Genomic DNA, 11,160 nt, shown 5'->3' on the forward strand with positions numbered 1-11,160 from the left:
GAAAGATAATAATAACTTGTTTTAGTTTTTTTTTCCGAGCCGGGGGGGGGGCCGCAAAACCAGAACAGTGTTGGAAGAGCCAATCTTTTTTTTTTGGGGGGCCGAACAGCCTTGGGGCGTCCTTTTTTCTTGAAGATCTCGGCAGGGTAGGTCCAGGACACTGGTCCCAAGTGGTCGCGAAAGTTGCGACGAAGAGATAGGAGCATGAGACAATAGCTATAGAAACGGGTCGCTGCTCGTAAACGATCCAGGTGACATCAGAGTTCTCAGTGGTGCGCGTCTCATCCGTGTTCGGCTCGCCATAGGCCTGTTGCAACGCACCCGAGATGAAGAGCCAGGTCATCATGAAGAAGGAGCCGATGATGAGGGGCTTACGGCGACCCCACTTGTCGAGGAAGATAATAGCGGGAAGGGTAAGGGCAACGTTGATGATATACTGTACCGAAGCTGTCAGAAGAGGGTTGCCAAGGCCAGCGCCTTGCATGATGTAGACGATGTAATCTGGGGTTGTTAGTGCTGATACTCTCCATCGTCGATATGCCTCGAACTTACACATCATAATGTTCATTCCGCAAAGCTGCGACCAAGCCTGCAAACTCATGCCCAGAAGCACGCGCTTGAACATTCTTGGAGCGACGAGCGCCTTGAAGCTTGTAACAGCCTGCTCACGTTCGAAGCGTAGAGCCTCCTCGATTTCTTGATACTGAGCGAGGACTTTGGGGTCATCGGGATTGCCCTTTCCATGGACATGGACGAGAACCTTCATTGCCTCTTCCCAGCGATCCTTCGACGCGAGCCACCGTGGACTGTAGGGGCAGAAAAATAGGCCGAAGAAGAGGATGACGCCAGGCACCATCTGGACACCCCAGGGAATACGGAAAGCGGCGGTTGACTGCTCGGGATCGGTCGGACCACCATCTGTGCCCTCGGCCGCACCATACTGGATGAAGTACTGAATCAGAATACCCCAAGTAATGGCCCACTGCTGCAGCGATACGACGCGGCCACGAATCTCTTTAGGAGCAATCTCGGACTGGTAGACAGGGACGATGGCTGAGCATATACCGACGCAGTAGCCGGCAACAATGCGGCCCACGCAGAGTAGAGCCACACCGTTGGCGGCACACTGAAATGTAGCACCGATGATCCAGAAGATACAGGCGATTTGCAGAGAAACCTTCCGAGAGAAACGATCGGCGATAAAGGAAGAAAAAAGAGCACCCAAGAGAGAGCCAACAGGCATGGAGGCAGTGATGCCACCCTGGCGGTACTCGGTTGGGTGGTCGAAGTACTGGCGATAAGCCTCGGTGCCGAGGACGCCAGACATGGAAGAGATGTCGAATCCGAATAGACCACCGCCTGTAGATTATCAGTAACAAACTTCTTTGTGATGAATAAGACCATGCTTAGCCAGAGGTCGCTTGATAGACATGGTGAGACGATAGTCACCTGCGGTTGATAGACTTACCAATGGCGGCAAAGCCACAGATGGCATAGACATTGCTTGCCTGCCACATGTTTCTGTGATGGCAAATATTCACCAGTGTTTTTTCAGTACATGTAGAGTGTGGTCCACTTTCTTCAGTGGTGGTTGTGGTGATACTAGGCCTTGGAAGCCCAACACTCGAATTCCGTTGCACGTCCACTCTGTGTGAGATCAGGATGGATGCAGCTTGTTACCCAAGCACGGTGGGGGGTCTTCACATGATATGTACTTGACTGTCTCCTATCTTGTCCAACCTCGCCACGGTTCGGTCCCGAACTTGGCCCTGGAAGCGATCTTGGGGGAGTTGGGGTTTGTCGGTCTCGGCAGTAAGGATTCCATCCTTGTCACGGGGCGTAGCATCATGCAGCTTCGCCAAACGCCGGATGAAGCAACAAGCAAGGTTGAATGACAAGGATTAATGGTCGATCGCCAACAATAGGACATGTTTGGAGCGGAAATATGGCATTAGACCGAATTATATGCGCGGACAATTGTTCACACTGGGGCCCTTCTTCTACAACCATTCCTTTGGACAATAAGACCAGGCATCCAACCTTTGGTCGCGTCGGATGCAATTCGTCCCCGCATATGAGAAGTCTTGCTTGCAGGTGTGACGCGTTCGACCCATGGCCACAACTTTGTACACCATCTTGAGTGAAGGCCAAGCTCGCCAAGGAGTCCAGTCAAGAGTAACATACAGGCGATGAGGCATCTTACTAGAACTTCCCCGCAAGACAATTCGATGCTACCGGCGGATGATCAGAGAAAGCTGACATGCCATGACCTAGATACCTCAGCATAACAACACACAGGCTTTTAGTCCAGCCCAAGACAACTTGCACACAAAACCAGCTCCCGGCTTCATGCCACCATGTGTTCACTGCGATATTACTGAAACGACTATATAACGCTGTACGCGTCAACCTCGACGGTAATTCGTTGTAACTATCCTTTGCCAGTGTAATCATCACTCTGAGCCAGTCATTCGGGCCGCCCGCATGGTATCACCCACACGTTCCGATCCACCTGATTCCTCCTGAGATCCCCCCGCCACTGTGACCTGGCAAGCAAGGCAGGGAAGCTGCCAGGTACCACAGGCATCAAAAGATCGACCCATCCGCAATCTTCTCAAGCGTCAAAAGGACTGGACGACTCTCAGCAACCAAGAGCAAAAGTTGAGGTCATCGGGATCTAGGCAATTCAGATCCGCCGAACCAAGGCCGATACGCCACTTGCGATTGCAGGAAGCCGATCCTTCGCGGCATATCGATAGAAGTACTCCCGCTCGACTCGGTCGCCAATACCCCGCCCCCGAATAAGCTGGGCGCATGTCACTTCTTACGCGACGGCCTCTTCCGAGCCCTCGGACCACTTGATTGACCTCTTCTCCTCCATTCGGACGCTCAAAGTCGAACGTGATGGTGCAGCACATGGTACTATGATTGATCAACCATTTGTCTTGGATCCCGTGAATCCGAAATCTCAGAAATGAGTATTTTAGAAATGACTTTAAGTACTAACTATCAATGATGTACGTGGTTGAAGGACTTGAATTGCTGGCTCAGCGACGAAAATTCGAAAGCAAATTGCTAATTTCAGGGCCTTTCGAGCAGAGACGCCCACCGCCACGCTGGCATTCTTTGAGCCACACCTCGTAAAGAATAATATTCCAATTTCAAATTGAATTTCGCAGGCCTCGACGCAGGAGAGACTCGCTAAGTCCTACTTCGCGTGTAGGCACAGTGATCACTTATTGTCCTAAACGGAGCGAAGGTATTGGCAGTATGAGGATAGTAAGACAAGTGTCTCGACACAAGCTTACTACAGTCAGGCAAGGCTACGGGCTTGTTTTCGTCTCAAGCTTGCTCTACTCACTTTCCCGTGCAACGATATCAAGTTCGAATATCTTCACATACCGCAGGAGAATATCGGCGCATCGATGTGATAATTGCGGAGCAAGCTAGTCAATATTCTGCACACGATTGAGGTGACGAGGCGGTGTCCGAATGTCACCGCTGTGTCGCTCCACCTGAGTATCGTGAGAACTGGCCAAGTGAACGACCTCGGCTTTTTCTCCAAGGTCATTTTCTACGTCAACGCCAGGTATCGATCAAAGGCCCTTGGCAACGGCGCCAAGATTCATCTGTGGGCGCCCACAGCACCATTCAGGGACACCAGACCCGGCGCATATCAAAGTCCGGTGGGGAAGGAGGTCAAGCTCAATGCTACGGCCGAGGGCCCGAACGGTGAAGAGACTGTGGGGCTGAACTAAGCAGTATGTAAAATCATTCATTCTGCAGTGAAAGATGTATGCCATGTCCATACATGCCATGTATCAACATATATCAAGAACAGGCGTGATGGCAAGACGTCATTGCCACAATCAGATGGTGTTTGTTCTGCTGCAACTGTAGGCGATATCAAGATCACCACCAGGCGATCAGGCCATATGCCACCTGCTCCAGTAGAGAATCGCAAGCACTCCCACCAGACCGTGTCTCAAAAGTCATTAAACCTAGAAATGAGAAAGCCTGGATGAATTGAGAATACCTTCCGACATCGAGGTGGTAGGTAGCTAGGTAATATGAGGAAATGGCCAAAATTCAAAAACATACAACATCAGGGATTCGCTGGTGGTCACCCACCCAACTACTAGTCCGACCCTTACTGGCTTATCTATGGGAGAGCGGACGGGATCCCGAGTTCTCCAGTAGGTATGGTCGTATGTGCTTGAATCAATAATTCTGCGGTATATGGTCTGGATTACCCCTCACTAGACGCTGCTTTATCCTAACAGCTGCTGCCCCTCGGAAATTACCTGGATGGCTCAGGATACTTCGCACCTGCAGCATGCATCATTGTTTGTACGGTTTCCAATTGAACCCCCCTCCTCCACGACAGGCCTGGGTTTGATCGGATGGTTGTGTGACTCTGCATTCCCAGGCAAAGCTGCGCCATGCAGATGGATTTAGGGAACCAATGGCAAACTCAGCTTCGCGAAAGAAAGAACCTCTGATCTACGGTCAACTCGAGAGTTCGATCAAGCCTTCGTAGTCAATGAGAGCGGTCCTTCGTGAACGTCTTCCTCTCCACAATCATGCGTGAAGCACAACCTGTAGTGAGAAAAAGGCTGTTGCTCCGAAGAGCCTAGCCGTGTCCAAACGAGCAACAGCAGCTGCGCCCCGAAAGGCACAGCGCCGTCACTCGAGCCCCCGCCAACAAGCAAGGGTAAATCCTGCGAGAAATTGTCAATATCGAAGCCGCCATCAAGGCTGTATCCGAAACAAGTCGATGGTGAGAGAAACTCTGCATGTGAATTCGTAAGAGCCCGCAGAGGTCTTCTCCTAGGACCGCGAGGCGATCTGGTAGTGCGGAGGACACGAGCTGCGGGCTCGGTGGTTCCGACAGCAGTGTTGCCTGCAAATCAGTTCCCTATAAGATACAAGTGAGCCAGACCAAAGGCCCCGCGAAAGGGCAGGGCAGGGGAGTGAACCAGCCTCGACAGAGGGGGGAAAAAACAGAAAAAGAAAAAGGGAGGCCCGGGTATCATAGAGTCCCTGAGAGCATGCCTCGACAGTCCGTCCTCCTCAACACCGTACGCCGCCGCCCGCCTTATTGGCATTATGCTCGAAACCGCCTCCCTTCCCTTGCACTACATGCGTGCGACCAATTCCCAAACGCCCCGAGCGCTCCTGTCGATCCGCAAACCCACAAACATTACGGCCGTGTCGCCTCAGGCAAACTCCTAGTCGTCGCAAGGACCGATGTGCTTCTCATGAAGAAGTCGCAGATGACCACGCTGCAGGCGGAATGACGAGTAATTCCCCGCGAGAATCGTCTCAAGGATACTCGCCGTGTTCGTGCCGTGGCCACCTCCCTTGGAAAGCTCGGCCATGCGCTCCTTGATCATGCGGTGCGCCGAGTGGAAATCGTAGAAGATGATTCCCACATTGCTCGAGCCGCCAGAAATGTCATTCGAGGAATTGTTGGGGTCGATGATCGACAGGCGGTCTCTGTTCTTGTACGTCAGGTTATGGTCTCTGGATGACTGTAGGAAATTAGCATTCTGTTGGTCAATCAAGAGGTGGGTGACTCGCCTTGCGAACATAACCAGGTGGGTTAATGCGAATCGCCGTGGTCTTGTAGTCGAACCTGTTGCCATAAAGGTCAAAGAATTCCATGAGCATCTCGCCGAGATGATGCTCTGGGACGAGGTTCTTGCTCTGCACCTTGGGCATCAGCTGCAGCATGCTCATGACCATGCAACTAACGGAGAAACTGCCGATGCCGCCGTTGACAGGCTCATTGAGCCCGCGCATGGCGAGGAAGTGCTTGATGATGGTGACGAGGATGGGCAGAGCGGGGTACTGCTCCTTCCAGTCCAGAAATGTCTTGATAGCAGCAGGACCATCCATTCTGTCGAACGAGATATCGACACGCAAACCAGTGACGGCGTCAATGTACTTCACCAGAGGCACTCTGGCTTTGGCGATAACCTCCACGGACGAGGGGTCGGCAAGCCGATTTTGTGTGAGGAAGCCCCGAAATTTGTATAAGGAGCTGCCGCCAGGGAAGGCAGTCATGCGGCCGGAGAGCCATTCCTTTGAACAGATAACAATGTCCATGTCGGCAGTGGGCAGGTACAAACCGGACATGTAGGACCCGAATGGGTGAACTTCGCAGCCGCGGTACTTGGGATTGCGGCGAAGGGAGTCACGGATGCGTTCAATCAGCTCGCCTCGCATACGCTGCTCAAAATCGCGAGGGCGCACATGCTCGTAAAAGTCTACAATCTCCTTGTGAAGCCTGGCATGGATCAGCAAATTTTGCCCTTTGGGGTGGGTGTCAAAACTTACCAAACACTCATGTCAGAGGTTTGAGAATGGTCCGCAATAATCCAGGGACAATCGTCCTCCTCACGAACGGGTTCCCATTCAGGGACAACGTTGCCGCGGACAGGCATTTTGTTGACCTTCTTTAGTGCGCCGTAGGAAGGAGGCTTGATCTCGTCGTCAAAGGTGCGCTTGCGCGAGCCCAAGGGGTCAGAGTTATCGGGGACAGATGCCATGGAGCGGGGTTTAGAACCTGGACTTGGTGGCAGGGGGGGCTTTGGAGGCAGTGACGTGTCGGCAGGAAGGCGCCCATTCTGCTCGGCCGGATCAGTTGAATGCTGCGGCCGCTGTTGACGCCCACTGGATCCAGAAGCATTGTTGCTGGCGCTCCCATCCATCTTGATTTCCCCCTCATCGTCGTCGCCCAGATCGAATGAAATGAAATCCTCAGCCTCGGTGCTGGCAGCCAATTTGTTGGCCGCCTGGTCCTCCATGCGCGCCTTCCGGATCATGGCGACCATGTCCTTTTTCTTGCGATGTACGTCTTCCGGTGGCAAAGCCGTCTCGGCGTCAGGGTTAGACCACTTGGGGGCACTGTCGCCAGCCGTCGCGTTCCCGTGCTCCCGGCGCCTGCGCTTGCTCGAGGGTTCATCGGCATCGCCATCAGACTGATCCGATATGTCCATGTCTGTCTCTTCATCGTCCGACAGTTCGTCAATGTTGCGATATTTCGCGCCATCGTCTTCGCCAACCAATTTCTCCTGCACCTCGCTGTTGTCTTTGCGCAGTAGTTCACGCTCGGCAGGATTGAATCTGGCGCGTCCGCGATATCCTCCACGACCGCGTCCCCGAGGCTGGGCCATCCTTCTTGGCGGCGCGCCTCCTCCTGGGCGATATGAATCGGTGAAGGACTCGCCGACGCCAGCGGGCTTGTCAAACCGGAAGTTGAAGTCGCCCTGGGGCGGACGCGGGTCGCGCTGATTGTACGCATCGGATCGCCTGCTGTCTCGGGGCCCGGTATATGAAGGTTGATAGCTGTCGCGCCGAGGGGAGGCAGATCTTCGGTAGTCGCGATCACTGTCGCGATGGCGCCAGCTGTCTCTACCTGGGGGGCCAGGAGGAGGAGGGGGCGCGGCATGTGATGGAGGCGGGGGAGGAGCGTCATAGTATGGCCTCTTGTTGCGGTGATCATCTCGCCGGCCGTTGCGGCCGTTTGAGTACGAGGGGCGGTAATTGCTCATGGTGGCTTTCTTCGCCGAGTACCTCGGATGCTGTGGGTGTGTCGTGACGCGGCTTGCGACTCTATACTCTGTAAAACAGAAAAAGGAATCGCGAAAATGTTGACGTCGGGTTCGGGGACAAGCGAAGCGCGCTAGCTGCTAAAGGACTAGCGGCAACAGAGGCACTTATCAACGAGGCTCGATAAGACAAATGTGATGGGGGGTGTGTCACGTGGGGCTTTTGAACTGGGTTCCCATCAACTGGTTGTGGCCTTGGCTACATGATTTCCTGCCACCATTGATGCGCCAAGACTTCTTCTCTCACTGTTCTGGCCGTCGGGTCTGGATTTGTTATTCCAGATATCATATTGAGTGCCTCGGCACCAAGCTCCTCTCCCCACCGCTCGAATCTTAGCTCCGGCTGTTCCTTCACTGCTGCCTCAGCTACTTTGGACGCTGCCTCCAAAGCGTTACGCTAATCCTCACTATTGACTTGCTTGAGGAGTCCTTCGGAAACTGGCCCAAAGTAGGAAAAGTGGCGAATCAAAATCTCTTGTTCGGGCTTTATACCACTCTTTACTAGCTCCTGATAATCGTTCAAGAGCAATAATTCCCCACCTCCAAGAGCATATATGCACTGTGAACGGAATTTAGCATGGATCCCCAAGCTTGACTGTGGCCCACTTACTACTAGTCCAAACGAGAACAAATCCGACGCCTTGGTCACACCCCTTCCAGTCTGTCCTTCTGGGCTTCGCCACATAACGTTTCCCATTGCAAAAGGGGTTCGACGGGGCTCTTCAGTGTCCGACTTGGAAGCGATATCAAAATCGCCTAGGGCCACATCGGTCACTGTTTTGGTACCCTCTTTGTCGCAAGTCCAATTAGCCAGTATGTTATCAGGCTTCACATCTGTCACGAATGATTATTTCGTTAGTCATTTTCAACGGCACTTCCTGGATTGCGGAGGGCGTACCAGTGTGCATCCAGTCCTTGGCATGAAGTTCTTGTATTGCCTCTCCTACGCGTCGCAGTATCTTTCTTCGTTCTGCTGGAGGGAAGTCCGGGTCTTCCTGTACGAGGTCAAGCAGGGTGCCTCTAAAATAGGGATAGACTAGAATGCCTTCTTCTGGGTTGCAATCAATGTGCATTCGAAGCCGACGAGACCCTGTAAACTCGGCTGCGAGGCGCAGTGACAGATCGTAGAACGGCCTAGGTACGCGCTTGAGGATAAACGACTCCTCACCGGACCTGGGTGAGATATGTCAGAGACTTGACTAAGTGGCGATATGAGAGCATAAGGTTGAGACTTACTCGGCTTTGAAGATGCTGAGCGTATGATCCTCGCGATGACGCTGGAGCATGTCGCCTTGAACGTACGCCCGACCGGATTTGCCCACTACAGTGGATGCCATTCTGACGCTTATACAGTAGGCATGCCGACGGAAGGGAGTGTGAAAGGCAAGCCGACTCAAGGGCATAGTAAACGAGAGACGATTGGGAGGCATCTAGGAGAGGAAAGTGTCAACTAGCAGTCCACCTTACAATTTCTCGCAGCATTGTGGTGGCGTCTGGATCTGTGCTGCCCGTTCAGCAGTTCCGGTTGGAAGTTCCCCAGTGTGAATCATGTGGTTCCGTTACGCCAGCTGGTGCACAGATTTAACCAACCGGGGCTGTCATGGACTGTCCCTTCAGGACACCACACCTCAATTCTGGCGTGCCAAGTCTAAACAATCATGACCACGGTTCCGTCCAGAAAAGATGCAAACGATGACGAATGGGCGTTGTATTGAAAGCGAGCGCCAGCCAGGGAGGGCCCGAAGATGGGTTCAGTTGGCAGCCTGCATTAACAATGGCAACCCCCCTGAGCTAAACATCAGCGTATGCCCACGTCTGTAAATTGCTGCGCCACACCGATCTCATAACTCATTCTCATTGCCGGCTCTCATCACCAACTTTCATAGCCAACCCTGATCACAAATTCCTATAATCGGCTCTCGTTACCATATTCTATGGCAAACTCTAATCATCAACTCTCGTTAACAACTTTCATTACCGACTCTCATCACCAACTCTCATCACCAACTCTCATTACCAACTCTCATCACCTCTGGCATCACACATATCCCCCACAGGGATTTAAAGCCATGCCTCGCCCGAATAACTTCTGTCGATTGATTTTGAACCATATCAACAAGTATTTGTTCACCATTACCAAGCCGTAATCCAGCCATCAATCCCCACTAAACTGAGTCTCCGAGATGGTCAAAAAGGTGATCAGCAGTTCCACAATCACAACAGTTATGAGCAGTGGCCAATGCATCACTGTCAAGTATGCGACCCAGACCGACACTTGGAGGCTCATTTATCTCACAACGGACGTGCAAGAGGAATTCGCCAAAGCCATGGAAACGGCCGATGTGCTCGCTGACGCCACAACAGCCATCATGGCGCGGTTCGCTCCCCCGTGTACCGATAAATATACATGAAGCATTGATCTATGACTTAGTTAAACTGAACTTCCCAGCTAGAAAGTTTCTTATCCCCACTGACTATCAGAATGACAACGGAAAACACGTCACAACCAAGCATGTCTACCCCTAGTAAACACACACCGCACACATAGAGTGCAGAGCATCAGGGTGGGGAGCCGAAGAGAACCAGTGTGGTGAAAATGTGTACCGGGAGGATGCCTCAGTACCAAGGAGTTCGGCAAAGCTACACAGCAGCAGTGTGCCATGAGGATGCGATAATTCAAGGTTCCTGCTTTTGAAGCCCAGAAACTTTCTTCTTAAGGTTGCATGTGTAAAGTATCATGACAGAGAATCTATACTTCTGGTCTCGCCATATTCATTCAGTTACGCAAACATTATCACCTAACTAAGTAAGAAATGACAATACAAGGGAAACAGTTTGGCCCAAAACTGCCCAGCATGCGTTTCTTCGGCTCCGTCTGGAAACCCTTTTCACTCGCCCGTCGGCACAAAATACATTCCCTTTACATTACTTTTACTAAGCGCAATGACAGAAACAAGGGTCTTTGGGACCTTGGCCGCCTTTTCTTTGATCTCACCTTCATATAGGCCCAAAAGCTCCATAGAAGCGCTACAAGAAGGTATGGAAGAGCTGTGGTTCTCTGCCAATGGTCCACCGAGCGAGGACGTCTTGATTACTCTCGATTCGAGGTGAGTCGATTGCTATGTCCACGCTCTAGAAGCCTTGCTCATGGCCGCACAGCTAGAACATGTTCTCAATGGCAGGACCAAGGGAAACTGCGGAGTGATGTATTGAGAAGGTCGCACCTCAGGCCGTCAATTGAGAGTAGGGCAGCGATCGATACTCCACGCGTCCTCCGCAGCAACAGTGTCCATCTCCAACATGGCCTGTTTCTTGTCGAGCGTACTGATAAGAGATGTCCGAAGGAATGTCTTAATGAGCTGAAGAAGAGAAGTCAAGTTTCGGCTTTCGGAGGGAGTGACATCGATCGTCAACTGCAAGTGGCTTTCGATGATGAACGAAAAGGAATTCAACGCGGCGAGGCGCAATTCCGGCGTGGGTCCCTCCCGCGTCATAACACTTACGAGAACACTTCAGAATCGCCAGCGAATGGAACAGCGATCAC

The 11,160-nt window shown here is 52.3% G+C and overlaps 3 protein-coding genes across 3 annotated transcripts; all 3 read right to left on the minus strand.

Annotated features, from left to right (window-relative positions):
• Nucleotides 1-281: 281 nt before the first annotated feature.
• Nucleotides 282-1,517, minus strand: VDBG_09156 (high-affinity glucose transporter; the record flags this gene model as incomplete). Its single annotated transcript, XM_003000615.1, has 3 exons — nucleotides 282-307; nucleotides 376-1,359; nucleotides 1,469-1,517. The coding sequence occupies 3 exons, from the start codon at nucleotides 1,515-1,517 to the stop codon at nucleotides 282-284; spliced, it is 1,059 nt and encodes a 352-aa protein (XP_003000661.1).
• Nucleotides 1,518-5,231: 3,714 nt separating this feature from the next.
• On the minus strand, nucleotides 5,232-7,559 carry VDBG_09157 (Poly(A) RNA polymerase cid14; the record flags this gene model as incomplete). Its single annotated transcript, XM_003000616.1, has 4 exons — nucleotides 5,232-5,534; nucleotides 5,593-5,709; nucleotides 5,758-6,292; nucleotides 6,343-7,559. 4 exons carry the CDS (start codon nucleotides 7,557-7,559, stop codon nucleotides 5,232-5,234), a joined length of 2,172 nt encoding a protein of 723 aa, XP_003000662.1.
• A 454-nt stretch (nucleotides 7,560-8,013) lies between these two features.
• Nucleotides 8,014-8,953, minus strand: VDBG_09158 (conserved hypothetical protein; the record flags this gene model as incomplete). The annotated part of the gene is made up of 4 exons (XM_003000617.1): nucleotides 8,014-8,175; nucleotides 8,227-8,450; nucleotides 8,515-8,789; nucleotides 8,853-8,953. 4 exons carry the CDS (start codon nucleotides 8,951-8,953, stop codon nucleotides 8,014-8,016), a joined length of 762 nt encoding a protein of 253 aa, XP_003000663.1.
• Between the last annotated feature and the right edge of the window lie 2,207 nt (nucleotides 8,954-11,160).

The sequence above is a fragment of the Verticillium alfalfae genome, genomic scaffold, assembly GCF_000150825.1.
Source record: "Verticillium alfalfae VaMs.102 supercont1.14 genomic scaffold, whole genome shotgun sequence".
NCBI classification, from domain to species: Eukaryota; Fungi; Ascomycota; class Sordariomycetes; order Glomerellales; family Plectosphaerellaceae; genus Verticillium; species Verticillium alfalfae.